The sequence below is a fragment of the Dipodomys ordii genome, unplaced genomic scaffold (genome assembly GCF_000151885.1).
Source record: "Dipodomys ordii isolate 6190 unplaced genomic scaffold, Dord_2.0 Scaffold23, whole genome shotgun sequence".
In the NCBI taxonomy this organism is placed as follows: Eukaryota; Metazoa; Chordata; class Mammalia; order Rodentia; family Heteromyidae; genus Dipodomys; species Dipodomys ordii.
Window position 1 is genome coordinate 9,745,653 of NW_012267239.1, and position 27,940 is coordinate 9,773,592.

The 27,940-nt window shown below is 49.4% G+C and overlaps 1 protein-coding gene across 2 annotated transcripts; it reads left to right on the forward strand.

The window, feature by feature from the left end:
• The first annotated feature begins 165 nt into the window (after positions 1 to 165).
• Fbxo21 (F-box protein 21) lies at positions 166 to 27,940 on the forward strand. Of its 2 annotated transcripts, none has more exons than XM_013014438.1 (12): positions 166 to 444; positions 1,313 to 1,448; positions 4,569 to 4,663; positions 10,807 to 10,928; positions 12,823 to 12,969; positions 13,493 to 13,629; positions 15,747 to 15,883; positions 18,812 to 18,991; positions 20,269 to 20,401; positions 22,431 to 22,642; positions 23,851 to 24,008; positions 26,770 to 27,940. In XM_013014438.1, exons 1-12 carry the CDS (start codon positions 206 to 208, stop codon positions 26,958 to 26,960), a joined length of 1,887 nt encoding a protein of 628 aa, XP_012869892.1. In that variant the 5' UTR covers positions 166 to 205; the 3' UTR covers positions 26,961 to 27,940. The 2 variants fall into 2 exon arrangements, with proteins under 2 accessions (XP_012869892.1, XP_012869893.1); XM_013014439.1 differs by having other exon boundaries at positions 168 to 444; positions 22,452 to 22,642.

Sequence of the window (27,940 nt, forward strand, 5' to 3'; positions counted from 1 at the left end):
ATGCTGCTTTTTGTATTGACCAGAGGAAACAGAGGCTGCCGAGCTCCCAAGAAAAGGTCATTTCAATCCCGGGCCCAGGGGGCGGGGGCCTGACGGGGGCGTGTCTATCCTAGCCACGCCCCCTATGCTGGTGGGCGGGGACGCTGGGCTGCCCCAGTGCGCGCGCGCGCACCCGCGCACGACGGCCGTCAGGTACGCGGACAAGATGGCGGCGGCAGCGGGCGACAGCGCGATGGAGGTGGTGCCGGCGCTGGCGGAGGAGGCCGCGCCCGAGGTGGCGGGCCTCAGCTGCCTGGTGCACCTGCCGGGAGAGGTGCTGGAGTACATCCTGTGCAGCGGCTCGCTGACGGCGCTCGACATCGGCCGCGTGTCCAGCACCTGCCGGCGGCTGCGCGAGGTGTGCCAGAGCAGCGGCAAGGTGTGGAAGGAGCAGTTCCGGGTGAGGTGAGCCCGCGGCCCCCCGCGCGCGGCGCCCGGCCCCGCGGCCCGCCGGGGACCCCCGGAGGGCGGCCGGCCCCGCGGCCCCCGCGGCGCCCCGCGCGCCACCCGCGCCCGCACCCCGGCCCGCGGCGGCCCGCAGACAAAGGCCCGAGGCCGCCGGCGGCCCTGGGCCCCGGAGGCGGCGGAGGCCCCGCGCGGGGCCCGGCCCGCGGATCCCGGCGGATCCCGGCCTGCCGCCCACCGCACGGCCGCCGCTTGCTTTTGTGCGTCTCACCCCCCGCTCGCGGCCCCGGTGCTGTTTACCGGGAGCCCGCGATGGCGGGGCGCCCGCGGGCGCAGCATCCTCGGGCCGGCCGGGCGGGAGGAGGGCTGTGGGCTGCACGTTTCGGTTACTCCCTCTGTGACCTTGGCAAGGGGGAGGGTGTGGGCTTCGCTCCCTCCCTCTGTCTCTTTTGGTCCGTTTCTGGCTTTATCTCATGAATCGACTTGGATGAATGGTGATCGTGAGACTTAGCTTTTATTTTATTTTATTTTTTTTAATCGTGGTATGATTAAAGGAGGTGGATGCCCAGCGCTTCGGAAGCGCGCGCCACCGAGGTGAGCTGTTACTATTGTCACCGTTATTAGGGTTGTTGGTAGGACTGCCCTCGTTTTAGAGATGGGGGAAGAGGGAGACACAGCCTTCGTGTCGCCACGCCAAGGTCACTTGACAACACCCGAGTTTGGAGATCTGAAGGGAACCGTGGTCAGGCCCCTTTTCCCACCAGTCCATCATGTTTTTGTTGTTGCTGCTGCTGCTGCTGTTGTAGTCGTCGTTGTTTTGGTTTTTTTTTGCGTAAATGATAAGCAGAGGAGCTGTTTTCTCTTGTAGGTGGCCTTCCCTTATGAAACACTACAGCCCCACCGACTACGTCAATTGGTTGGAAGAATATAAAGTTCGACAGAAAGCTGGGTTAGAAGCCCGGAAGATTGTAGCCTCGTTCTCGAAGAGGTTCTTTTCAGAGCATGTAAGGATTTGTGGATGGAGCTCTTTGCTTTTTGCCTGATTGTGGTGTGTGAGTGTGTGTGTGTGTGTGTGTGTGTGTGTGTGTGTGTGTAGGCATTAGCTCATCCAGCTCTGGTTACTATCTCCCTTTTCATTGCTCACACAATCCCTTACTCACTTACATGGCTGCGAGAGTCATTGTGTCCTTTCCCTCCCATCCAGCAACACGGAGCCACTTGTCCCTGCCAGCTTTTACTTTTCTAAAGCCAGAGAGAATGGGGGTGGAGGGAGAAGGGAGGGTCATACTGCACCCGGAGGAATGAATCCAGATAAGCAGTATTCTATTCTAGTGGTTAAACTTTTTTTTTGGCAACCTTCATGTGATCTGAGGAATCATCAATGATGGGGCATTGTAAATCTCTCGTAGTTGTTTTCCCAGAATGGTTGGTGAAATGAATGTGGTCTGTTCTTCCCTCTGCTTTGCAGGTTCTCTCCAGTAGTGAACTGCATTATTTAAGGTAACAGAGGGTTAAGGGGCTACCTGTAAATCAGAATTATTGCTCTCTCAAATAAAATTGTCTTACATCTTGGGTTCATTCCTCTTCATTGTCCCTGAAAGTTGTTTGTTGCGTGTTTTGTTTGGGAATTTTTGTTTCTGAGGGATTTTTCTTTTTTGGCTGTTGTTATTATTTTGAGATCGAGTCTCACTGTGTAGTCCAGACTTTCCTTGAACTTGTGATCCTTCTGCCTCAGCCACACAAGTGCTGAGATTACAGGTATACATCACCATGCCTGGCTTTGAGTTTTGCTTTTTAAAAAAATAATGATGATGTGTGTATTTCTGATTGAGGGTCAGCAAATAGAGATGATCCCCACCCCCCCCTCCCCTACCCCTCTATTCTGAGGCTTGAACGCTGGGCCTGGGCACTGTCCCTGGGCTCCTTTTGCTCAAGGCTAGTGCTATACCACTTGAACCACAATTCCTCTTCCCGCTTTTTCTGTAATTAATTGGAATTCAGAGTTTCACAGACTTTCCTGGCTGGCTTTGAACTTCGATCCTCAGATCTCAGCCTCCTGAGTAGCTAGGATTACAGGTGTGAGTCACGAGCACCTGGCTAGAGTTGATCTCATTCTATTTTGGTTTTTTGGAGTATACTTGTGGTTACTTCTGACTTTCTAATTTTGACTGCTATTAGGTAATAGAGTGTATAAATTTAAAGTACTTTCAAGCTGGCTCACAGCTGTAATCCTAACTACCTGGGAGGCTGAGATCAGGAAGAAGATTGTGGTTCCAGGCCAGCCTGGGTGTAAAAGTTCTTGAAAATGGGCTGGGAAGGTGTCTCAGTGGTAGAGTGCTTGCCTTGCATGCATGAGGTCCTGGGTTCGATTCTTCAGTACCACATAAACAGAAAAGGCCAGAAGTGGCGCTCTAGCTCAAGTGGTAGAACACTAGCCTTGAGTTAAAAGCTGAAGAACAGTACCCAGGTCCAGAGTTAGGCCCCACAGCCAGCAACAACAACAACAAAAATTGTTGAAAACCCATCTCAACGGAAAAAACTATATGTAATGGTTCATGCCTCTCACTTAGCTATCCACAAAAGTGCAAGTAGGAAGATACCAGTCCAGTCTGGTCCGGACAAAAGGCAAGACCTTAGCTCAAAAAATAACCAGAGCAAATAGGGCTGTAGGTATAGCTCAACTGGTAGAACACATACCTAACAAATGCAAGGTTCTTAGTTCAAAACTCAGTGCTATAGCAGGGCACCGGTGGCTCACGCCTATAATCCTAGCTACTCACGAGGTTGAGATCTGAGGATCGAGGTTCAAAGCCAGCCAGGGCAGGAAAGTCCATGAGACTCTTATCTCCAATAAACCACTAGAATACCGGAAGTGGTGCTGTGGCTTAAGCAGTAGAGCACTCGCCTTGAGCTGAAGAGCGCAGGAACAGCACCCAAGCTCAGAGTTCAAGCCCCACAACCGACCAAAAAAATAAAACCCAGTGCTTAAAAAAAAAAAGAAGAAAAAAGATGTTTCAAAGGTTAAGAAAGAGAAAATTTGGACTTTGGACAAGTTTGAACTCATTCCCCTGGGAGGAATAAGAACAGATATTCCCTGAGTACAATGATTTATATAAGTGTTTATTAATGTGAGAAAGAGCACAGTGTTCTGCTTTACAGAAACCATGTCCTGGCTAAACCACAGTTGAGTGGCTAGTTTTAAGTGTGTTTTGCACCCACAGGTGTTTAGGTATTCTGGTGTTAGGCTTCTGATGCAGTCTAGTGATAATCTACTAGTTTACAAACTCTGCTTCTAGTCCAGCTGGATTTCTGTGCATTTTTAACCATCTGTGTCTTTATCTAACAATGATGGATTGTTGTGCCTTTTTTTTTTCCTCCTCTTTCCCCTAACCACTACTTAATTAGAAATGTGTCAAGGACTTTGAATGCTACAGAAACATACTTAAGATTGCTCTCTGGGTAGGTGATTGTGGTGGCTCAAGATCCATGTCTTCCTGTGCTCTGGGCATGCGCACAGGTTAGCATGAGACATTGTAGCTCCTTTCACCATAGCAAACGGGGAAAGTCATAGCTTTAACTGAGAGCATGGCCAAGCCCACCCAGCGGGTTGGAGGGGACCTCCCGCTCTGAGCATCCCTAGTGTTTGGCTCCACTCCTAGTATGCACAACACAGATTGCCTGGGCTTGCTTTCTTTTTTTTTTTTGGTTCTGGGCCTGGGCGCTGTCCCACTTGAGCCACAGTGCCACTTCCAGCTTTTTTCTTTTTGCTTATGTGGTGCTGAGGAATTGAACCCAGGGCCTCAGGCATGCAAGGCAAGCACTCTACCACTGAGCCACCTTCTCAGCCCTTGCCTGGGCTTTCTGTTGTGAGCTGGGGGAGATGGTGGTCTTGACCTCATTTAGGAGCTGTGTTTCTTCATATCCCCCTTCTGAATGGTCTGTTTCAGAAGTTCTAGCATTTGAAAACTGATCTATAGGTAACCCAGTAACGGGCCCATGGTCTCATTCCTCTCCACGTCACTTCCTCCCTCCCTCAGCAGGAAAAGTGTGGGGGTAGGGGGAGGGACCCAGAGCGCTGACCAGGGAAGGAAAGATTCCTAATTCTGCTTTTCTTTCACTTATAGGTTCCTTGTAATGGCTTCAGTGATATTGAAAACCTTGAGGGACCAGAGATCTTTTTTGAGGATGAGCTGGTGTGCATCCTAAATATGGAAGGCAGGTAAGCCACAACTTACACAGGATTTGGATTTACTGATAGAAATAACCTCAGAGAGGGCTGGGAAGGTGGCTCAGTGGTAGAGCACTTGCCTTGTATGCATGAGGCCCTGGGTTCGATTCCTCAGCACCACATAAGCAAAAAGAAAAAAGCCGGAAGTGGCGCTGTGGCTCAAGTGGTAGAGTGCCAGCCTGGAGGTAAAGAGCTGAAGGACAGCACCCAGGCCCAGAGTTCAGGCCCCATGACCGGACTCAAAAACAACAACAACAAAAAAACAAATAACCTCAGAGAAAACTGCTGTGGTCCATTGTGACTGAGGCCTGGTTCCAGATCTTGCATATTATGCTGCAGCCAGTTTTGTTATGAAGACAGTTCCAATATTGTTGGCCATCTGCAGCCATGAGCCCAGCTCCGCATCCACGATCACAAATATTTGGAAAAAACACTGTGTGCACTGAACTATACAGATTTATTTTTCTTGTTATCATTCCCTAAATTGTAAAAATTATTTGCATTATATGTGGTATTAGAAGTCTTTATAGAGATGGTTTGAAGTGTATGGGAGAATGGGCAGAGTCTCTGCAGTATGTAGCACTGTGCCTTTTTAGATGAAGCCCTTGAGTGTGTGTATTAGAGTATCTGAGAGGGACTTATAACCAGTCCCCACAGGTACTGAAGAATGATTGTAGAGAAACTATGAAAACTGTTTGGGGAGAAAGAGAGAATTCCTGTGGAGCATCAACAGAGCACAGGCTCAGTGCTCTGGGCAGCCTCTGTGCGCTGGGCAGCCTCTGTACTGTCAGTGATCCAGCCTTTTTGCCACCTCTCTTCTGCCACTACCAGATCCACCTGCCTTCAATTTAATCTTTTTTGAAAATCTCTTTTAAGTGAGTCTTAATTTAGGGGGTGATTTTGCAGTTCTTGAAGTTCATGTGAAATAGTCCCCTACCTTGATCTTAACCACTGTAGCTGTGTGCTGAGCCTCCAGGAGAGACTGCAGTACTCCATTATCTCTAGGTGGTTATTTAGAATGTTTGCTTTGTTTTTATAATGGCATACATTAGCTATACAAGGATTATTTCATGGTGACATTCCCACACATGTATAATGTGTTTTAAACACACCACTACTACCAGTAACTGACTCTCCCTTACCCTTTCCCCTTCCTAATACAATTTCAACAACTTCCATCATTCTATTTTAATAACACATGATGACAAGTTAGACCCCCTCCTGCTAGTACCTACCCTAAAATGTTTTATACTTTACAACTAAACATTACTTTCCAGGAACCTGCGAGACAACTTGGCTGTCAGCCATACTTGCCTGGTGAAAAGGTTTTCTGTTCTGAAAGTTCAGATAACTTTACTAGTGGTAGAGAAGAAAGCTAGTGCAGGGTCTTCTCTAAGTTACTGTGAACTGTCTCACAACAAGGTGTAAAGTATTTTGTGGCTGTTTCTTAGGGGATGTAGGAGAGGTACATGTCTGTCACTGGAGCCACAGGGGAGAGGGAAGAGTCTGTTCTAGGCCTTGGAGGAGTGCAGGTGGAGGTCATTTTCCTGTTTCTATTTTGGGTGATCTATAACTGAATTGGAGTGTGATCTAATAGCACTGTGCAGCCTTAAAAGTAAATCCCACTTGTGGTTTATTCATGTGCATCTCTGCCTTCCACCCAGACCGGGGCCCACATGTCTGTGCTGGATGCTTCATGTGGGTACCTTGTTTTCACATCTGAACACTTTGCTTTAAAATGGCCCACCCAGCGTCATCCTCTAATCTCTAGTATGGCATCTGCTCTGTGCAGCCAGTAGACAGCCATGTGGAGAGGGGAAGGAGTTGCAGATTTTCACAAAATCGGGATCCCACAGTGACTGGTTCTCTGTATGGGTTTTCTCACCCAACAGTTCCTTGGGGAAGTCGTTCCTGATCACCTGGCAAGAGATAAAATTCACTTTGGGGAATGGCTGGCCACTTTTTTGTAGGATAGATCATAGGTTTTTTGTTGTTTTTAGGGGAGTTATTTGCTTTTTTTTCTGTGGTGGGTTTTTTTTGTTTTTTTGGCACTGGGTCTTGAACTCAAGGCCTGGGTATTGCCCCTTATTTTTACCCAAGGCTGGTACTCTACCACTTGAGCCACAGCTCCATTTCTAGTTTTTTGAAAGTAGTAAGAATAGATTCAGAAGAGTCAAAAAATACATAATTATATTCTAAGACTACTTTCAATCTCAGTGTTGAAAGTAGGTAAAATGTGGTCAGCACTAGCAAAAGTCAGTTCAGAAACATCCCAGAATAACAGATAGTTATTTAAACTCTAAATGAGTTAGTTTTTAAACTCTAAAGGGGAAAAGATAGATTAATGAATAGCATTCCATGTAACTAGAAAGTAAAACTTGGATGGTACACATAAATACACAAAAATGCCAAAAGATGAAACAGGTGATATTTAAAATGATGACAAGAAAAATTCTACAAGGAAATAGGAAACTTAAAATGACCTCTGTAGCCATGGTTGGTAAGGGAAGCAGCAGAAGTACAGATGAATCTTTTGTGGATGTGGTGTGGATGTATGCACGCCAGTCCTGGGGCTTGAACTTAGGGTCTGAGCTCTCTTCTTGAGTTTCTTTAATCAAGGCTGGTGCTCTAACAGTTGAGGCACAGCTTTACTTGAGGCTTTTTCGGTAGTTTTATGGAGATAAGAGCCTTGTGGCCTTTCTTGCCTGGGCTGACTTTGAACTGTAGTCCTCAGATCTCAGCCTCCAAGTAGGTAGGATTGTAAGCGTGAACTACCAGCGCCAGATTCAGACAGGGATCTTTGATGACAAAGAAACTTCGGTGTGAGTGAAGACGTCATAAATCAAGGCAAGGCTGCTCTTAGGATTGTCATCAACAAATGTAGTGAAAAATGCTTTGACTTCACTATTCAAATAACTTAAAGAACAATGCAATGATGCCTTTTACTTAACAAAGAATCATGTAGCCAGTAGCAACATGTAAGGTTATTCCTTTAGAAGAACTATCACACGTTATCCCTGGCCTGACATACATGAAGTGTAAACCGGCTGTTCTGCCACAGCATGGTACTCCACACGCAAGTATGTTGGGCCTTCACTTTTCACAGAGGACCCTGTTTGTGTTCGTTCCTGGCAGTGCTTGTTTGCTTACAGAAAGAACAGAGTGGGAGAGTGTGATGTAGTAGCCACAACCCCTGAATATTTAAAGATAATTTGCATTTATGTCTGGTAGTTGTGTTTTCATTTTTGTTTGGGGTTTTAAGATGGTATCCCCCTGTGGAGGCCAGGCTGGCCTCAAACTTATGCTCCTCCTGCCTCAGCCTTCTGAGTATGGTATTTTAGGCATGTGCCACTGTGCCCAGCAAGATTTGAAACAAGTTAAATGAGCATAGATAATACCTGAGAAAATTGATCCAAAATAACCAACAGGGATATACATTAGTAAAAAAATCACTGGATTTTAAAGATGGGAAAATCTTGTGGGAACTTCAGCAACAAGATGAAAGTCACTTATAAAGAAAAGGAAACGAGAATCTATCGTCAGACTTTTCAGCAGCAATGATGTGTGCCAGAAGGAAAAAAAGATACTCAAAAGATTGAAAGAAAATGTCAGCCAAGGATTTTTATATCCAGCGAAACTGACTTCTACATATACAAACATAACAACTTGAAAGACTGTAGAGACCTGTGTTCCTCTCCCTAGATCTGCTGAGAGATGAGAAAACCACCGACTGCTGGTGATCAATGAGCCCTGTCTTGTAGACTTAAGTCCAAGTGAGAGGCATGAGCTGTCTCACATGTGGAATCACACCTGAGCCCTGTCAGAGAAGAGCATGGGAAATACTGTTTTCATGCAACTTGTCATTACCGGGGCCAATGGGAATCCTTGGAGTATTTGTATTTAAATGTACCAAGGGTGTGTGCTTACACAGGTGTACAGCCAATAGACTAAGGTCTGGCCGTCATAAGCAGGTAGAGGTGATCTTCCCAGCAGCCAGAGTGTGATCTTAGATGCCACTCCTACAGAAAGAAGTCAGAGGCTGTTAAGAAATGGCTGCTGCTACATCCAGCCTGGGAAACCCCTGGAACATCTGGGCATCCTTGAGTCAGATAGCAAGACACCTGACGGCACTTCATATCAGAAGCATTTAGGTCAGCTGTGAAGAGTCGGACGATGTACAGGGTAGAGCATCAGTGTGAATGGGAGTGGTGTGAATGGACCCCACCAGATAGGTCTAGCACCATGGTTCATAGCAGTATTTGCACACAGTAGTACTTGGTGGTCTCGGGAGTATAAAGAAACTCAAGTCATTATTTTGAAAAATAATAAGAGGAACAATATGAACACAGATATGAATAAGGCTGGTTCACTTATAGTTTCTGTCTTACCATCAGCTTATTGCCTCTAAGGAATCGACAGGTGGGTGTGAGTCAGAATGGCTGCTAACATCACAGGAAAGACAGGCATTAATAGTCTTATTATTTTGTGGTGCTAACGATCAACCTCAGAGCTCATTCTACCACTAATCTGTCCCTGTCTCCTTGTTACTGCTTCTTGATGGAAGACCTTTCCACCTCCTGGGAAGGCATCTGGCCAAGTAACACATCTGATCAGACTGAATCCCTCTGTCTAGTTTCCAATAGATGTTCAGAATAATACATTAAACACATGGGTACAGCCAGGAAATTCCAGACCACCAGAAGCTACAGTTCACACAGTCTGGTTTTCAACAAAGACAAAAATACAAAAGAGTCAAAGGGATGGAAGTGTGGCTCAAATGGTAGAGCACCTGCCTAGCAAGCTTGAGAGTCTTAAGAATTCAAATACTGCAATACCAAAAGGTAAATAGAGATGTTGTGTCAGACTAGAATATTTAAGGATGTGAATTTGGCAGTTATCTCTAGAGCACAGCCAGGAAGCAATAAGCTGCAGTGCAGGATGTTTCAGGAGAGGGGCCTATGGAGGGCTTACGGGGCGTGCGGAGTTCTGCCTGGCTTGGTGAATATAGGAGTATTCGTGAAGCTGCTTGATTGTTCCCTGTGTTTCCTGAGGTGCATTTTGCAACTCCAGAGTTAAAGAGCCGGTAGAGCAGGCACCTCTGCTGATGGCACTGCATCCCTGAAGATGGGTGAAAGGAAGCTTGTCCCTGACTCCCACTTTCTATGATCCCTGGGCATTGGAGTGATCTGGTGAGGAGCTTCAGGCAGCAACTGCTCTCCATCAGACACAGCTGTAGACAATGGGGAGATGGCAGCAAGCACCCCTCAACACCCTGCCTTCTTGGAGCTTGCAGTGCAGTGGGAGAGACAGTGCTGAAACGCAAGTTATTTATTACATTAGAAAAGGAAAACTGCTATGCGGCAGTGCTAGGCAGGGAACAGGGTGAGGGCACTATATGAGAAAGGAGGTGAGCACAGGCTGCAGCCAGCCAGAGGCATAGTCTGGGCAGATGAACACAGCCCGCCGCTGAAGGAGCAACTGAACTAGGACCATCAGGAGCTGCAGTGAGCAGGGATGTCTGGAATTGATGGAGTGGTGAGGTGGAGCAGTACTGGAGAATCTGGCCTGGCCTCTGGTGAGCTGCTGAGCACCATGGAGCAGAAGCACAATGCCTGCCATATTGCAGCTACTCTGGAAAAGGGCTGGGTTGGGTGCAAGGAGTGGTCCATGGTGGCTGTGGGCCATAGTGGGATGTGCAGTAGCAGTTGGCTGTGTGGGGCTGAGTTCTGGGGAAAACTCTTAGTCAGGTAAATGGTCAGAATGGGAAATATTTGACCTCCCAAAGTTGAAAGAACCCGCCATGGCCACAGGCATAGAAGGGGAACGTGGTGTGAGCTGTGGTAGCCCAGGAAACCAGCTGCGGCATCCCAGATGCTCAGCTCTTCCAGGCTCTATTGCATTCCCTCTGCCAGACCTGTGGGAAGTAGACCAGAACTGGTCCACAGCCTTTAACACAACCAGTCACCACCCCCTGCAGGTGCAAGTCCTAAACGGAGCTGGCTGTTTTCCATGCCACTAAGGATTACAGGAATGTGAAGCAATTGTGGTTGTCCTGTTAAGATCTTGATATGATAGTATGAAGTCAAAACTAGGCAATTGAAATTCTTACTGACTTGTTTGTTGTTGTTTTGCAGAAAAGCTTTGACCTGGAAATACTATGCCAAAAAAATTCTTTACTACCTACGGCAACAGAAAATTTTAAATAATCTCAAGGCTTTTCTTCAGCAACCTGATGACTATGAATCCTATCTTGAAGGTGGGTCTCTGGGTGCTTGTGGACGAGGGTGTGGGAGCTGCCTGGGGCAGTGTGGAGGAGGATAGGGGTTGAATTTGTGGTCTGACCAGTGAATGAGGCTGCACTGCAGAGGAGAGCTAAGGGTCTTTTTGACGTGTTTCAAAGTCAGCTAAAGAGACTGTGTTTATTATCTAATGACGTGTCATTGATTATGAGCGACATGTTGCCTAATGAGGTGAGTTCCTTCTTCTAAGCTTGGAAACATGGTTTCCAGATCAGCGATGGATGGGTCCCTGTGTCTGTAAGCTAGAGCACGTGTCAGCCTCTGGTCAGAGGTTAATGGGGACAGGCTGTTCTGTGCTCCAAGAGCAGGAAGGAGCTGGGTGGGCAGGCATGCGGAGGAGCCACTCCATGTTCCTGCAAGGTTGAGCAGGAACACATTGTGACTTGAGTTTTCCAACAGCCTTGATTCCTGGAATATTATACAAGTTGTGGTTATGAAGTCCACGCTCACTTTCCCCCCCTGCTCTCAATGAGTCACCCTGTTGGTGGAGTTTTCCTTTTCTGCCATTTTCAGTTGTATCTCCAGCCTGTTGTGCTCCCATGTGGGCTGTCACCACTCTCCCCGGCAGCTTTCTAAGGAACCTGGCTCTTCTGCCTGCCAGTCAGCCAGCATGCCCCAGCAGCCCAAAGCAAACCCTGTGTGGCTGTAGTCTGCTTTTCAGCACCCCGTACAATCAGTCGTCCCCCTAATGCCACACTTCCCCCACTACCTCTGCAGTGCCCTGCTGCTTCTCCAGCCAAGGGCCCTGCAGAGACCCTGGGCTCCTCGCTGGCGTTGCCCTGCCTCCTTGCCACTGCAGCTCAGCTCTCACCGGCCTCGGCTACTGATGTCAGCTGGCTCGCATCCTTTCTGTCTCAGCTGAGTACATTGTGCTTTTGACCTTTGAGACAGGGTCTAGGCTAGCCTTGAACTCTCAGTCCTACCTCTGTCTCCCAAATGCTGTGATGACAGATAATGTTCTAGTATGTCTAGCCCCTTATATTGAGTTTTTTGTTTCTTTGTTTTTTCCTATTGGTCCTTGAACGCTGCCTGGGAGCTATCACTGAACTTTTTTGCTCAAGGCCAGCGCTCTACCACTTGAGACACGGGTTTCTGAGTGATTAATTTCTTGTGTTCTAGATCCTTAAGATCTCTGTGTACCCCACAATGCCTATTTTAGGTTATGGTTGATTGTGGAAAAGTCTAGTATCATCCAAAAGAAAATGAGGAATCTTGTCATAATCAACTAAAGTGAAATCATCACCTTGGGTTTTGGGTTTTTCCACACACGCGCTCGGGTTGAGATCCTGTTGGAATTACTCATGCCGGCCAGCACTGTAGGCCCTGGAAGCTGTGGGATTGCCAGTGATTGAAGGAGGGTTTTGACCCAGAGTGAATGACTAGAGTAAGTGCAGGTGCTCTGGGAAAAGCCTGGGAACCACAGCATTAGGAGGGGAGGGACTGCAGAGCAGTGCAGCCATGCAGGAACACCTGAACTCGGGCAGCAGACAGGGCAAGGGGGGAAGGTGGAGTTGTCTCCAAGTCTGGAAATGAAGTATGCAAAGGGCCTGTCTATCACTGAACATTTTCATATCCTATGTCTTGTACTGTTAAGTTTTCCAGTTGCTGGATTGGGGACCTATAGGGGAGTTAGAAGGAGAGTCTCTTTTTCTGTTTGAAGGAAAATAAGGAGCTGCCATAGCTCATATGACCCCTTGGGAGAAGCTCAGTCTGTTTATTCACTTTTTAGTGTGTATGATGTGCGAGGCCTGAGACCAACAAGGAAGGCTGTCTGGTGGGATGGTGTGGAAAGCCTGACTTAGGGTGTTAGGTGGGTAGGAGAGCTGACTCTGTGGTTCTTGTTCATCTCAGGTGCCGTCTACATTGACCAGTACTGCAACCCCCTTTCCGACATCAGCCTCAGAGATATCCAGGCCCAGATCGACAGCATTGTGGAGCTGGTCTGCAAAACCCTGCGGGGTGTCAACAGCCGCCACCCTAGCCTGGCCTTCAAGGCAGGTGTGGAATTGCTTTGGACCTAGCTGTGCTTGCAGGGGAAACCTTAGAACAATTGATGAACTTGATGATTTCAGCCATATGGCCCTACCATGTAACTCATGCCTGTGATCCTAACTACTCAAGAAGCTGAGATGTGAGGATTCTGGTTCAAGACCAGTCAGGGCCTTTTGTCCAAGAGACTCCATCTCTAGTTAAGCAGCAAAAAGCAGGGCTCAGAGCTGGGATGTAGCTCAGTGGCAAAGCGCTTAAAGTGCAACATACTGGGTTTGATCCCCAGTACCAAAAAAGACAAAAAAAAATTATATATATATATAGAGAGAGAGAGTTTAAAAAAAAAAGCAGAGCTCAAGTGGTTGAGCACCACCAGCATGAGCAAAACTGGACAGAGAAAAGTGATAAATGACAGCAGTCACATAAAGACTTCCACCCATCTTCTCCCTAGATTAGTTGCCTGCTGGGGGTGGTGGGGGCAGGATCATGATCTTGTTTGTGCTGTGTCCCAGGGTAGATCTCTGTGTTGCAGGTGAGTCCCCCATGATAATGGAGATAGAGCTCCAGAGCCAGGTGCTGGATGCCATGAACTATGTCCTTTATGACCAGCTGAAGTTCAAGGGGAACCGAATGGACTACTATAATGCCCTCAACTTATATATGCATCAGGCAAGTGTGGCCCTAGCTTCAAGACACACATGAGTGTCTGTGGGTTCTGCTGCTTCCATTTGTTCCACCACCCCTGAATCAAAAATACATGGGAAGCCGGGCACCAGTGCTCACACCTGTCATCCTAGCTACTCAGGAGGCTGAGATCTGAGGGTCATGGTTCAAAGCCATCCCGGGCAGGAAAGTCCATGAGACTTATTTCCATAAACAACTCAGAAAGCCGGAAGTGGCGCTGTGGCTCAAGTGGTAGAGCGCTAGCCTTGACCTGATGAGCTGAGGGACAGCACCCAGGCCCAGAGTTCAAGCCCCACGACTGACCAGAAAGAAAATTAACAATAACTGACTGTAGTGGCTACAGCATTTTCCCTTGCCACCTGAGTAATACCGACACTTGTGAAGTGTGTAGGTAACACTCACAACTGTAGTCCAGGGATGACGTGACTAGGGGAGGACAGTGGAGCTTATGTGCAAATGCTGTGCTATTTTATATAGGGTACTTTGTGTCCATAGGGTCCCTGGAACCAGGTCTCCCATGGATACCAAGGGATGGGGGTGTGTGGGGGTGCACACGCGCACATACTTCTAGCTCACCTATGATAAATTGCATTTCTTGCTGACAAGTGCTGTCTTCTCCACTCTGAATGTCTAGTAAATCACCTTTTCCTCTGTCACATGGAATTACAAGGTTTACTCTCCCTGACAAGGACTGTCCTTTATGCAAACCCTTGAGCTGAGTGTTACTAGAAGCAGACCCTGTATCCCTTGCTCCATGGTCAGTGGCTCCTGTGACCGCGAAGCCGCAGATGTGCTCAGGGTTCCTACAGCTGCCCTCCAGGGCTGGCAAAAATGTAGCCACTTGGGGCTGGTGTCCCTTCAATGTTGGTTTGGATTTGTTCCTTGCCTGTCTCCATTTTCATATCTATGGTTCTTTCTGCGATTTCATTTTATTTTGTTTCTTCCATTCATTCCTTGGTAAGTTTTTTTTTTCTTTTAAGGAGGCCCTAAATCAGAGTCAGTCCTCTCCTTCTGTAGGGGCCTGGGCAATGAGTCAGTACACCTGTGCACACCCTGTGGCTGGCTTAGCTCCTGAGTCCTGCCTTACCTCAAGGACATGTGACCAACAAACATAAGAGACTGTGCACCCAACAGCTTATATGCACGTTGACGTCTAAAGTTCGTCTTTTACGTCAAAACAGTGTTCTTTTGGTTGTTTTTCCAAATACTTAAAAATATAAAAACGTGCTGGCATGATGGCACACATCTTCCAGCGGGGGGGGGGGGTGGCGTGGAGCGGGCAGAGGTTGAGGCAGAAGTCTCAGACAAGCCTGGGCTAGATAGTAAGGCCCTGTCTCACAAAAAGGAAAAACTTCTTGCTCTGGCTATACCAAAGTATCTGGTAGACTGTGTGGGTAATATCTTTCTAATTCCTGATCTAAGTAAGTAAATTATTCTGCTGAAGCTGCAAAAGCTAGCAGCATTATAGGCTGAGGATGTAACTCAGTGGTAAAGCACTTGCCTAACCACATGCAAAGCCCTAGTTGCATCCCCAGTACTGCCAGAAAACAATTAAATGTCACATTGTACCCCATAAATACAATTTACTCTGAGCCAGTTAAAAATAAAGTCGGGCACTGGTGGTGCACATATGTAATGTTAGCTACTCGGGAGGCTGAGATCTGAGGATCGTGGTTCAAAGCCACCCGGGCAGAAAAGTCCCTGTAGAACTCTATCTCCAATTAAACACACACAAAATAGAAGTGGAACTGTGCTCAAGTGGTTAGAGTGCTGACCTTGACCAAAAATGCCCAGGCCCCACGTTCAAGCCCCACAACCAACAAAAAATAAATAAGATTAAATTGCCTAGTGCTCAAGCGTGTCATCCTAGCTACTCAGAAGGCTGAGATCTAGAGGGTAGCAGTTTAAAGCCAACCCCTGGCAGAAAAGTCCAGGAGACTCTTACCTCCAAAATGAACAGCAAAAAACTGCTGGAGGTATGACTCAAGTGCCAGCTAAGCAAGTAAGTAGAGCAATGAGAGGCCCTGAGTTCAAATCCCTGAAGTACTGACTGTATGAGAAGGATGATTCCTCCTGTGACTTCTCTGCATCTTCTCGTTTAGGTTTTGATTCGCAGAACAGGCATTCCAATCAGCATGTCTCTGCTTTATCTGACGATCGCACGGCAGCTGGGAGTCCCATTGGAGCCTGTCAACTTCCCAAGCCACTTCCTACTCCGGTGGTGCCAAGGAGCGGAAGGGTAAGCCACCTCTGCCATTTCAGAGCTGGTGCTAAGAGGAAGCTGGCTTTCCTTCCAACATCAAATCAGCTGGAACCAAACAGGCTAAAACCAGAACCAGGGTGCTAATGCTGTTTTGTGTATTGATATTCCGGTTGTGATATTTTATCATAAACAAGTGCTTCCAGCAGAGGAGGTTACATTAAGGCAGTTTCTTATGTGAATCTGTAAACATCACAAGAAGTTTAGTTAAGAGAAATATGCTGCAACTTCAAGGTCTGGCTCTCCAAGTCCCTTTGCTCCAGAGTAGATCAGATCAAAGAGTTCCTAGACTCTTGCTTTACTTTCTTCCATAAATTCTCCTTCCTCCTACACACACACACGAGTCTAAGAACAAATATGGGGGCAAAACTTTTCTGCAATGTTGGTGACCAGCTGATGAGAATTATCAAGACTGGCATATGGGTTCTGTTTTCTTTTTTATCATCATCATCATCTTTATCATCTTTATCATCTTTGCAGTGCTTGGCATGGAACCCAGAGCCTGGGCACGCCAGGCAAGTGCTCTACAACAGAGCTGAGACATCTCAATTTGGTTTTATACAGGGTCTTGGTATGTAGGTCAGGCTGGCCTTGAGCTCATGTAGCCTAGGCTGATCTCAACTCTGGATTCTCTTGCTTCAGAGTCCTAACTGCTGAAATTACAGGTGGGCACGACAGCTGGCTGTTGTCTTCTTTTAAGCCTAATGTCTTACCTGGCTAACGGTTCCTTTTTGGCTGTAGTCTAGCTTTTCAGAAAGAAATCGATTGATTGAAATAACTTCACATTAAATTTTCCACTTAGATGAAAAGCTTGTATCCTCTCTCCTCTTCTTTGAAACTGCTGGCTCAAATACATTCATGCCCATCGTGTGATAGAAAGCCCTGAAGACTGGGGCCTCAGTCTCAGTACCTTCCTGTGTAACATGGGGCAGATGTTTTCGATGAACAGCTTGGGTGCTTACAAGAGGAGATTGCTTATTCTGTATCACTGCCTGGCAGAGTCTCACTGGTGCCTCTAAGCTTGCCTCCTCCCCTTCCTTCCCCACAGGGAATACCCAGCTAGTCTGAAAGTATTTACTTGCATGTAGATTTGTTGCTTCATTATGTGTGTGCGTGGTTCCTTAACAACTGTGTTTATACGTTCCCAAATTCATGTTCCTAAAAATGTACTAGGTGTTGAGCATTCCCGCCCCCCCGCCGCTTCTCCCTTATTTTAAATGAAAATAATTTTTTCAGCCTATTTCCTTTTCTCAACCCAGTGTATCTTCTTACATATCTCTAAAATATTCTTAAATTTATATAGTACTACAGAGCTCCAGCCTGGGAGCTGCCCCTGAGGTTTTCTGCTCTTGAGCCACACCCACTTCTGACTTTTTGGCCATTAATTGGAGATGGGAGTCTCAAGGACTTTCCTGCCAGGGCTAGCTTCAAATCTCAATCCACAGATCTCAGCTTCCTGAGAAGCTAGGAGTACAGGCATGAGCCACTAGGGCCTGGCATTAATCACATTTTAAATATCATTGCCGTGTTTGATTTGTCTATTTTCTGTCCAGGAGATTTTGCTCATAAACTTGGCCAGTAAATTTTTTTGTGCTTTTCCTTATAAAGTTTCAGTCTCATGAAAAGAGTTAGAGTTTCTTGTTTCTAGACCATTTATATAACTCTTAGATTTTTGCTAAAAGTAGACTGTAAACAGAACACAATTCAGAGAAGAAATCACCCAAGATTCTGCACATGCACACACATACTGGTCCAGGAGCTTAAACTCAGAGCCTGTGCACTGTTCCTGAGCTTTTCTGCTCAAGACTAGTACTCTGCCACTTGACAGAGCTCCACTTCTGGCTTTTTTGGTGGTTAATTGCATGTGGCTTATGGACTTTTTTCCTGCCCAGGCTGGCATTGAACTGTAATCCTCAGACTTCAGCCTCCTGAGCTAGAATTGCAGCTATGAGCCATCAGTAAATGGCCTTTATTTAGGATTCATTCTTTTAATTTTAATTTTTGCCAGTCCTGGGGCCAGAGGTCTGGCCCTGAGTGCTGACCACAGTGCCACTTCTGAACTTTTTCTGAGCAGATGGAGACAAGAATCTACAGACTTTCCTGCTGGGGCTGGCTTCTACCTGTGATCCTCAGATCTCAGCCTCCTCAGTAGCTAGTATTGCAGATGTGAGCCACCAGTGCTCTGCTTGCTCAGGATTCTTAACTGTCAGAGAAGCTGCTCTGGCTGGGATGTAGCTCAGCAGCAAGTGCAGCGTCCGTCCTGGGTTTGGTTCCCAGTACCCCCCCCCCCAAAAAAAATACAGTTAAAAAAAAAGCTGTGTTCACAAGAGTCAGCTAACCCCTCCACAAGCTCCCACTCAGCATGCAGTAAGAACTTGTCATGGTACTCCACTCGGCTCTGAGCGTGAAGCATGAAGCATGGCTCCTGGGCCAGTGTCATCAAATCCAGCTAAGGCCATGCTGGGGATGGAAAGCAGAGGACTGAGCTCTTCATGGTGGTGTGCTGTAACTCTTCTCAGATGCTGGTCCCACCACAGCCCCTGCCAGAACTTTCTGTCACTGAGCTCTGATAAATGTCCATGGCATTTTGGGGGTCTGTGTTGCTAACACACTGCAGCAGCTGGCGTATGTCAGAACTGTCTCTAAGTCCAGGACACTGTGGTCTTTATGGCCTATGTGCATAAGGTCAGGTTTGAGCTGCTTACTCAGGACTTTGGGTTTGGGGGGGTTGGGTTGGGTTTGGGTTTTGGTGTGGTTAGTTGGTTGATTGGTCTTCAGACATGGTTTCATTCAGTGGCCTGAGCCAGCCTCAAACTTGGGATCCTCCTGCTGTCCATGTTCAGTTGGGGTGTGGGGAAGTCCAAGACCGAATCCTTCCTGTCTCATCTGGTGTTGGCTCTTGGTTAGGACAACCCTGGACATCTTCGACTACATCTACATAGATGCCTTTGGGAAGGGCAAGCAGCTGACGGTGAAGGAGTGCGAGTACCTGATCGGCCAGCATGTGACCGCGGCGCTGTATGGCGTGGTGAACGTGAAGAAGGTGCTGCAGCGCATGGTGGGGAACCTGCTCAGCCTGGGCAAGCGGTAAGAGCGGGCCTGGGTGCCAGGGGTGCCTGTTGGTCTGGGAGAATTGGGGTTTTGGTAACACTGGGATTTGAACTCGGGTGCTATGCCTCTAGAGATGCTCCAGCAGCCTCAGTTCTGTGACACCATAGAGCAGTCTGGGCACTGATGGCTGTCACTGCCCCGGGAAGGGGCTGGTCCTGTAGCCTTGTGCTCACGCCGTTCCCATGGCCTCAGTGCCTTTTCTCAGAGACTTTTGCAACGGTCTTAGGCGAGCTCTCGGTAAACATCTGCGTGTGTGCCTACCTCACCCAAATAGGATTCTGACAGCTAAACAGGATCTGCTTGTGATTTGCATAAGATGAAGAGAAGCATAGTATTCCCGGGAAAGTTGTAGGTGTGTGTTACAGCAGTAGCTTTCTGCTTGGTATCCAATTTTTTTTTAATAGACTATTTTAGATTGCCAGCAAAAGTGCACAGAATGTAGACTTCCCATATGTTCCTGTCCCTGTGCACACGTGACCTTCTCCAGTGTCATTGTCCCTCACCCGCGAAGACGTTTGTCATCAGAGCTGGTCCTCCATTGACCTGCCAGCATTGCCCCAGGCCATAGGCGGCGTTGGGGTTCACTCTGCATGCTGTAGAGCCCCACAGAGCAGTCACTCTGCCCCTCACTCCCCCCCACCCCTTTCTTTTTTTTTTTTTTTTATTAAAGAAACAACTTTATTGAGAAGGTTCCTACACTGACCAGCCAGGGCCGCAGCACAGGCTCGGGAGCTGATACTGCGACCCTGAGCGGCCCACATGTTTAGGTTTTTAAAGGCAAAAATCACAAGGTGAAGCCTGGTCATGTAGGCGACCAATGAGATTGTCACACACCCAAAAGATTGCACAGTCATACCAGACCACACGCAGGTAGCCAGTGAGGTTACACTTTGTCACATAATGGCTGTTTAAACCAGCCTATCATTTTGGGTTTAAATGACTCACAAATTTAACGGTAAATCGGGCTTCAGGTAAACATATACAAAGGAGTTTAGTGGAGTTTAACATACACATGTGAAAAGGCGCCCCCCACCCCTTTCTTACAGCAGTGTTACTGAATAGTGAGGATTTCACTGAACACAAGGTTTCTGTGTATTATACATTTTGTTAAGAGCATTATAACTCTTTACAGAAAAAGGGGGAAATGGCAGAGTCAGGAAAATACATTTGGAATTTGTTAGTTCCTTTCCAAAAAGGGGCTCCTGATTGCAAAGTGAACAGACAGGATGAGACAGATCTGCTCTTGTCCCTAGGGAGGGCATTGACCAGTCATACCAGCTGCTGCGGGACTCGCTGGACCTGTACCTAGCCATGTACCCTGACCAGGTGCAGCTGCTGCTCCTCCAGGCCAGACTCTACTTCCACCTGGGCATCTGGCCAGAGAAGGTAATTATTTTACTTTGCTGCTTCTTCCTTGCCTTAGAGAGGAAAATTCTGATGGAAAGGTGGCCATCCCAAATTAAGTCTTCCGGTCGTGACCCGTCAATGAAGTTCTTCTGTTCTAAGGAGCATTGGTTCTCCTGTAGAACTTGGTGTCTCCTCTGTGGCGGGACACTGAGCTCCCAGGACCACCCCACCCCACTCATCAAGGGATGCAGCCCTGCAGCGAGCAAGTAAAGTGACTCCGTAAAGCATCGGAGTCCAGCCGCCATGCTGTTCTTCTTGATGCTCCCTGTGGCCTAGGCACTACCGCACATTGGCAAGCCATGGACCCGGACTCCTGGGCCCACTTGTGACCATGCCAGAGCTACCGTGCCACCCGCCCTGTCCTTGCTGCCCCCAGAAGTAGGTCTGTAACCATGTTGTTTGTTAACCAGCGTGGAGAGGGGTCAGCTCGAGTTCTCACTGGGGTGTTGCATGGACTCATCTCCAAATCACCAAAGAGGGATGTGCAGTCCATGCTTAGCCCTGCCCTCCTCCTGAGCATTGCAGTGGAGAGGACCCCTCCCACTTCCAAGACAGCCCCCCAGTTGGTGCTCCTTCTTACTGTCCCTGACTACACCGTGGCTGCCCGCCCCTGCCACACATGTCCCTGAATGTGGGGTCTGCTCAGCCCTCCAGGTGCTGAAAGTCCATGAACGTCCAGGCCCAGAAAGTCCATGGCCTCCATTGCTCATTCTTGTCACTGGGCCCAGAAAATGCTTTGCCTTCCTTATCTGGCCTCCACACTGCCAACTGCCCCAGCTGGTAACCACCTTCCCTGTTCCCAGATCTCGGCTTCCTAGGTTTTTGCTCCATTCTTGCCCTCTATCCCTCTGCAAGGCTCTCTGCAGTGTGGGCTCTCCTGCCTGCACTCTACACCCTTCCCCCTCCCTTTCCCCTTTCCAGGCAGGCCTCCCCTTTCCCCTCACTGCCATTCTCACCCAGGTGTGCATGGCTGCTGGGCCCTGGCTCCCCAGGCCTCCTCCAGAGCCGACGTGGGCTCAGCCGCCTGCTAAGCCCCTTTACTCTGCTCAAGTCATCTTGACAAACTGTCATACAAGTTCCCTCTCTGACCTCAGCTCCCTTAACATCCCTGCCCGGGGCAGGCTCTTGCAATACAGTGTGGCCGACAGGCCCTTGGGGTCCTCTGGACATGGAAAAGACCTTACAACTGTCGGGCTTTGAATACGGGGACCTCTTGTTCCACTTGAGAAGGGGGTGTTGGGGAAAGGCCTGTGTGGGGTGGAAGAAGGTGTAAAGCAGGTATGCTGAGCTCATTCTGACCTAGGGTTAGCCATGGTGCGCATGCTTTCTACAGCCTCATCGTCTGCTCTCTGAGGCCCAGCGGTGACCCCGCCATGGGTAGAGGAGAGCCATGCATGCATCCTAAGGAAATGAAGGCCCTCGAGTGTCAATTTGTAAAACAAGGCTGGGTTTCCATGACAATGGCTTCTGTTGCTTAGGACTAGTCCTATCTGAAGGCTCAGTTGTACTAGGAAATAGGGTGGTGAGTCATCATTTGATAAGTGAGGAAAACAATTCACAGTTAAAAACAGCTAGTTTCACAGATCTGGTCCTGGACTGGAGGTTGCCTTTGCCACTGAGCAAGCCTGTGATTTCAGGCGCAGGAAGGTGGAAGGACAGACTTGCCAGAGAACTACACATGTGTGCGCATGCACTCACGCATATGTGTGGTAACCTGGCTCAGCGCTCATTTTTCTGTGGAGGCACAGTGAGCAATTAGGGTGCTGGCCGTGGAGGCAGGCAGGCCTCCCATCCCTAGGCTTCTTCAGTGACCTTTGCTGTCCCCCCAGCACTGAGGCAGCTGTGTCTGCATGTCTTTGCAGCTCTTATCAAAGTAGCTTAGGATTTTCTCCAGGCATGGGGGGGCCTATGTGGCAGCCCCCCTTGCTGGCCTCTGTCAGGTTACGTAGGTAGGTCTAGATCCCACACTGCGGAAAAGAAAAGGCCTGGCGAAAATATTATCTCCTAGTCTTTCTGTCTTGTCTTGAAGGTGCTTGACATCCTGCAGCACATCCAGACCCTGGACCCCGGGCAGCACGGGGCGGTGGGCTATCTGGTGCAGCATACACTCGAGCACATTGAGCGTAAAAAGGAGGAGGTAGGCGTGGAGGTTAAGCTGCGCTCCGATGAGAAGCACAGGGACGTCTGCTACTCCATTGGGCTCATTATGAAGCATAAGAGGTGAGTGTGCAGGACGCAGAGCCTCCGGCCAGCTGGCACGTCACGGCAGGAGGACCCAGCTCGGAATCACGGCTGGCCATGTCTGGCCACTTGCTGCTGTGTGCCCAGCTCTGCGAGTCTGTCTCATGATCCTAGGCTCTGTGCACGTGAGCTGTCCTCCACACACACTGTCTGACATGGTGGTGCTCATTCCTGCCAGCAGACCTGGGGCCGAGTGCTGCTCTTCACACTGCACTACTGGCCAAGGCTTCTGTGCTGTGCTTCTCGCCTCTCTGTGGCCCTACACCAGTTCGCGGGTCTTTTCAGACATTTTGGCCATTCAGGTTTCTTGGTGGTTTCAAGTACTTGGAGGTTTTCTGTTATTATTGCTCCTATTGATTAGCCGTTCTTACCCTGAACACGAGTCCCTGTGGGAGGAAAAGTCCAAAGTGCCTCCTCTGCTGTGGCTCTGTGTGTCATCCTCTTAGTGTATTCTGGTGTTTGGTTTTTTGGTCATTTTTTTTTCCTTCAGTTTTATTATGGAAACTTAAAAGCACTCTTACGAATAGAGCTGTGAGCATAATGAGCCAGGTGTGTCGTCATCAGCCAGCGTCAGCAGTTAGCACACAGGCCAGCCTTCACTGCCCACCTCTGGTTCTGGTCCTCCCTGCTCAGTTGATGCCAGTACCGGCAGGCATGTCACTTTGCTTCTCTAAATGATAGGGAGCACGCACTCATGTTCTCTCCCCCCCCCCAACCCCTCCCTTTCCTCCTAGTTTATTCATCATTCTGTTAGCACATCTAACAAATCATCATTCTTTGGCTTCATCCACTCTCCAGCCAGAGCTCATCCTTCTGGCTGTCCTGCATGATGTGCTAGTTGATTGTCACCAGGCTGCTTAGTCTTCATGCATTGTTGGTCCTGTCGCTGTCTAAGGTTCTGCACCGGCATCCATGCTGTTGGCAGGATTGGTTTGGATGTGGGGAATCTGGCCAGTGCCCTGGTACCTTTTTACTTAGACAGTCAGCTGGCCTGTCATTCTTTGCTGAGAACTTTGTTGATGATAGGAGTGGTTTAGTGAAGAGGGCAGGGGTGTCCTGAGTCAACCCAGAACAGACAGGTGAATGTGGAAGATGTAGGCTGGAGAAGCCACACCATTTTCCCAGCAGATTCCCACAGTTGCTCTGATGGGCCAGGGAACTGACGTGCGGTGTCTTCTGCCCACTAGGTACGGCTACAACTGTGTGATCTACGGCTGGGACCCCACCTGCATGATGGGGCATGAGTGGATCCGGAACATGAATGTGCACAGCCTGCCGCACGGCCACCACCAGCCCTTCTATAATGTGCTGGTGGAGGATGGTTCTTGTAGATACGCAGCCCAAGGTAAGGAGCTCCACGGACCCTCCCTGACCCCTGGGCCTGTTTTCAGCACTCAGATGCGCAGAGGTGGTGGTTGGGCATAGCTAATCTCAGGACTAAACTTGAGCGGGCATGCACGGGGGCAGCCACACACAGCAAGGACCCTATACCAATATTGTTGTCATGCTGTGATCTGATTGGTCACTGCCTGTGCCAGTCAAATTCCGCACAATTCTACCTCCTACACATGTGCCCTCTGGGCCCCTGTGACTTTGGCTGTGCCTTCTCACTGGTGCCCTCGTGTGGTCACTTGTGGGAACTTCAGTCCACAGTGCTGACCTGAGTGCCAGTGTGATCTTTGAAGGTATTTAGTATGGCAAACTGAAGCAGGCAGGGTAGAGGCCAGAAGGCTTTCAGAGAATCAGCCTTTTTTTATTTAGGCCCTTGTTGAATTTCACTTGTGTTGAATTAACTGTGACAATTTTGCTGGTTGTGGTGATGGTGCTAGGAATCAAATCCAGGGCCATGTGAGCGCTCTCAGGCAGAGCAGCTTCACCCACCATTGTCTGTCCTAACCATCAGCAGCTGCCCCGCAGGGAGACACAGCACACAGTGAGACGAGTAGGAAGAGTGCAGAATGAGAGAGGCGTCGTGTCTCCAGGGACTTCAGACTAAGAGCACTGTCCAACAGTTGAAAGCGCAGCCAGGCGCTGGTGGCTTAGATTTGAGGAATGTGGTTTGAAGCCAGCCGAGGCAGTGAAGTCTGTAAGAGTCTTATCTCTAATTAACCACCTAAACACCAGAAATGGAGCTTTGGCTCAAAGGGGTAGAGTGCTAACCTTGAGCAAAAAAAAGAAAAAGGAAAAGGCTCAAGGCCCTGAGTTCAAGCCCCACAACCGACCCCCGCAGTAAGGCAGTAAGCCCGCCTTTTCTTGGACTTACTACACCTGATTTTGGCAAATGTAGTCACATATAAAATCAAGATATTCCAAAATCCAAAATGTTTAATTCCCACACATGAATTGCCCAGGTCTGCGGCTGGGGAGGCTACTAGGGCCCTTCGTACCACTAGTTGTATTTCATCCAGTTTGGGATTTGCTCAGTGATTCTCTGCCTTGAATTTTGTGAAAAATCTGCCTCCCAAAAAGTACATGTTGCGCTGAGCACTGGCTCGTGCCTGTGATTCTAGCTCCTCAGCGGGCTGGGGCCAGAGAATCACAGCTCGGGACTACAAAAGTGGAGGTGTGACAGCGTTACCATTTGTCTCAGGTGTGGGCTTTTTTATGCCCCTCAGTGCTGAATCACATGACCATTCCCTGCATTGGCACAACCGCAGCCACACTTAACAAATCCCGGTGACTTCGGGTTTCTAGTGTGTCTTCTGAGCTTCTGTTGCCCTCAGGAGGAGCTCGGGGAGCCATTTGAAGGTCAGGGCCGCCGGCACTGGGGCTTCAGCCGGTCAAGTGTTTAGTAGCAGCTCCTCCCCATGACCACGGGGACCTTTGTCATGGCTGCCTGGTTGTCTTGGAGATGGTCTCAGCACGCTGCCTTGTTTTGTTGTGTGGTCTGTAAACTGGAAGTTAGACCCGCCACTCGATCACATCAGTGAATGTTCTGCTGTGATGTGTTTTGGGTCGCGTCTGTGCAGAGTCGCAGCCGCCGTTTGGGGTGTGCCTCCCCCTGGGGACAGTCCCCCGGCATCGTGTGAAGGCTCATCCCAGCACCCAGCATCCCTCCCGGGGCGTTGCTGCTCAAGGCGGTCACATGGCACTGTTCTGCTCTGCGAACTGGAGCGAGGAGCAAGCCGCTGCCGCCCGCCCCTCCCCACCGGAGTCCTGGGTTTCAGCTCAGTGTTGTGACGGCCTTTGAGACGATCTTGGCTCTTGTCAGCCCATATTTAGCCAGCGGCAGATGTTGAGAAGCTGAATTTTGAAACCCTAGGTATGGGTGGTCCATTTCTGGATTTATCCCATTGCTCTGAGTAAAACCCATTCGTAATCCAACACCCACACACACGCACGCACACACACGCATGCACGCACACACACGCATCTGGCAGTTTCCCTGGGTGCTGTGTCAGGCTCCACCCACCCGCATCTTGTGTTTCTGGCAGGCCCCCAGTAGGGGGCGTGCGTCGGTATGTGGTTGGCCACTAAGGGCCAGGCTGTGCCGTGGGGTGCACAGAGAGCGGGCAGGGGCGACCCTGGGAACACGTCCTATGGGGCTCTGCCTGGCCCAGCGCATTTCTGAGCAGGTGGTAAAGACTTGCTGGGCGTAGCTGGGGCGGGACACCTGGGCCGTGGCCAGGGAGGAGCCACACAGCACTCACATGCCGCGGCGCCTGTGCAGCTTTCTCCCGCTCCATCGGAACGTGTGGTTTTCTCTCGTTGGCAGAGGTGGGCAGTGCAGCCGCCGTGGGTGTGCTGCGTGCGGGGTGGGGTGCGCCTCCTCCCACTACCTCCTGGAGGCGTCCAGTCACCTGGGGGACCCCGCCGCTAGAAGCACGGCTGCGTGGCAGGGCACAGGAGCGGGTGTGCGCTCCCAGGGGCTGCCGGAGCAGAGGGATGGGTGTGTCCCCAGTTGATGAGTCCCAGGAAGATGCCCCCCATGGCCACCCCCACCTTTTCCTCTAGTCTCCCCAATACCCTAAGCCTCTTCAGTCTTTTCTCAAAAGGAGGGTCTCTGGGGAAAAGCTGCTGCGATAGAAACTGTGCTCTCGGGGCTGTGTGCCCCTTTGCCGATAGAAACTGTGCTCACAGGGCTGTGTGTGCCCCTTTGCCGATAGAAAACCTGGAGTACAATGTGGAGCCTCTGGAGATCTCACACCCTGACGTGGGGCGCTACTTCTCGGAGTTCACCGGCACACACTACATCCCCAACGCAGAGCTGGAGCTCCGCTACCCGGAAGACCTGGAGTTTGTGTACGAGACGGTGCAGAACATTTACAGTGCCAAGAAGGAGAGCATTGACGGCTAGTCCCAGCAGGCACTGCGCCTCGGCGCCCCCCAGGAGCCCCGATGGCCCCTCTGGACTCCGCCGCCGGAAGCCACTTGAGTAGCAGCGCAGCTGCGTGGCTCCGCGCGCGCCCTCCCCCCGCGCAGGGACGAGGTCGTGGTCCGCTACACTAGTGAATGGACTGGAAGGCACTGTGGAGTGGCATGGCTTGTCTGCTCGTCCTGTGACCGTGTGTGACCTCACAGCCCGCCCCCTACCCCGCCCCTCCCCCCTCTGTCTGTCTGCATTTGTCTCCCAGCGGGCCACCGGATAGATGGGTTTGCGCAGTGGGGTGATTCCCTCCTCCTCCGGGTGCAGTCCTGGTGGGGATCAAAGGCCTCTTCACCCTGCATTTGGCCGCACGCACCCCGCTCTGCGTGTGGTGGAGGAGGCCTAGCAAGCCAGTGGCAGTTAGAATACTAGAAGTTTCCTTCTGCTAATACACGAAACACAGACTGCAAGTGTTCATCTTTCGTTTTTTTAATTTAAATCGGGAAATGGCAGTTTTCCCTTCTATATTCCTTGGATTTATACACATTGCTATAAATCATGAGTTTTCTATTTTATTACATAATATTATTTGAGAAAATACATAATAGCAGCCTTTATGAGTGGAGTTTTCCACATTCATCTATTCCTTCCTTCAGAATGACTGCTTGTTTCTAGAAATCTCCAGAATCACAAGTGGGTCATGGTTCCATGGTGGCTGGGTCCCTTCTCGTAGCGAGCCCAGTGCGTCCGGTGTTTAGTACCGTGTGCTTTGGGTCTGCAAAGGTCCGCAGTGGGGCTTGCTTTTCAAGTCAGGAACTAATGATGCTTAGTTTTGAAAAGAACACCCCATGCTCCACATTCCTCCCATTCCCTCCTAGTCTTTCCCTGAACGCAGGGTAGAGAGGTGGAAGTCGGTGTCTCTCATTTGAAGAGGTGGGCTCATGGAGACGAGGCCTGCTTGTCATGTCCCG

What these genes read in the sequence shown, in the direction of transcription:
- Fbxo21 (XM_013014438.1), top strand. Translation starts at nt 206, where the DNA reads ATGGCGGCGGCAGCGGGCGACAGCGCGATGGAGGTGGTGCCGGCGCTG. An exon ending in AAGGAGCAGTTCCGGGTGAG is followed by an intron (nt 445 to 1,312) that starts GTGAGCCCGCGG and finishes TTTCTCTTGTAG; the next exon opens with GTGGCCTTCCCTTATGAAAC. An exon ending in TAGCCTGGCCTTCAAGGCAG is followed by an intron (nt 12,970 to 13,492) that starts GTGTGGAATTGC and finishes TCTGTGTTGCAG; the next exon opens with GTGAGTCCCCCATGATAATG.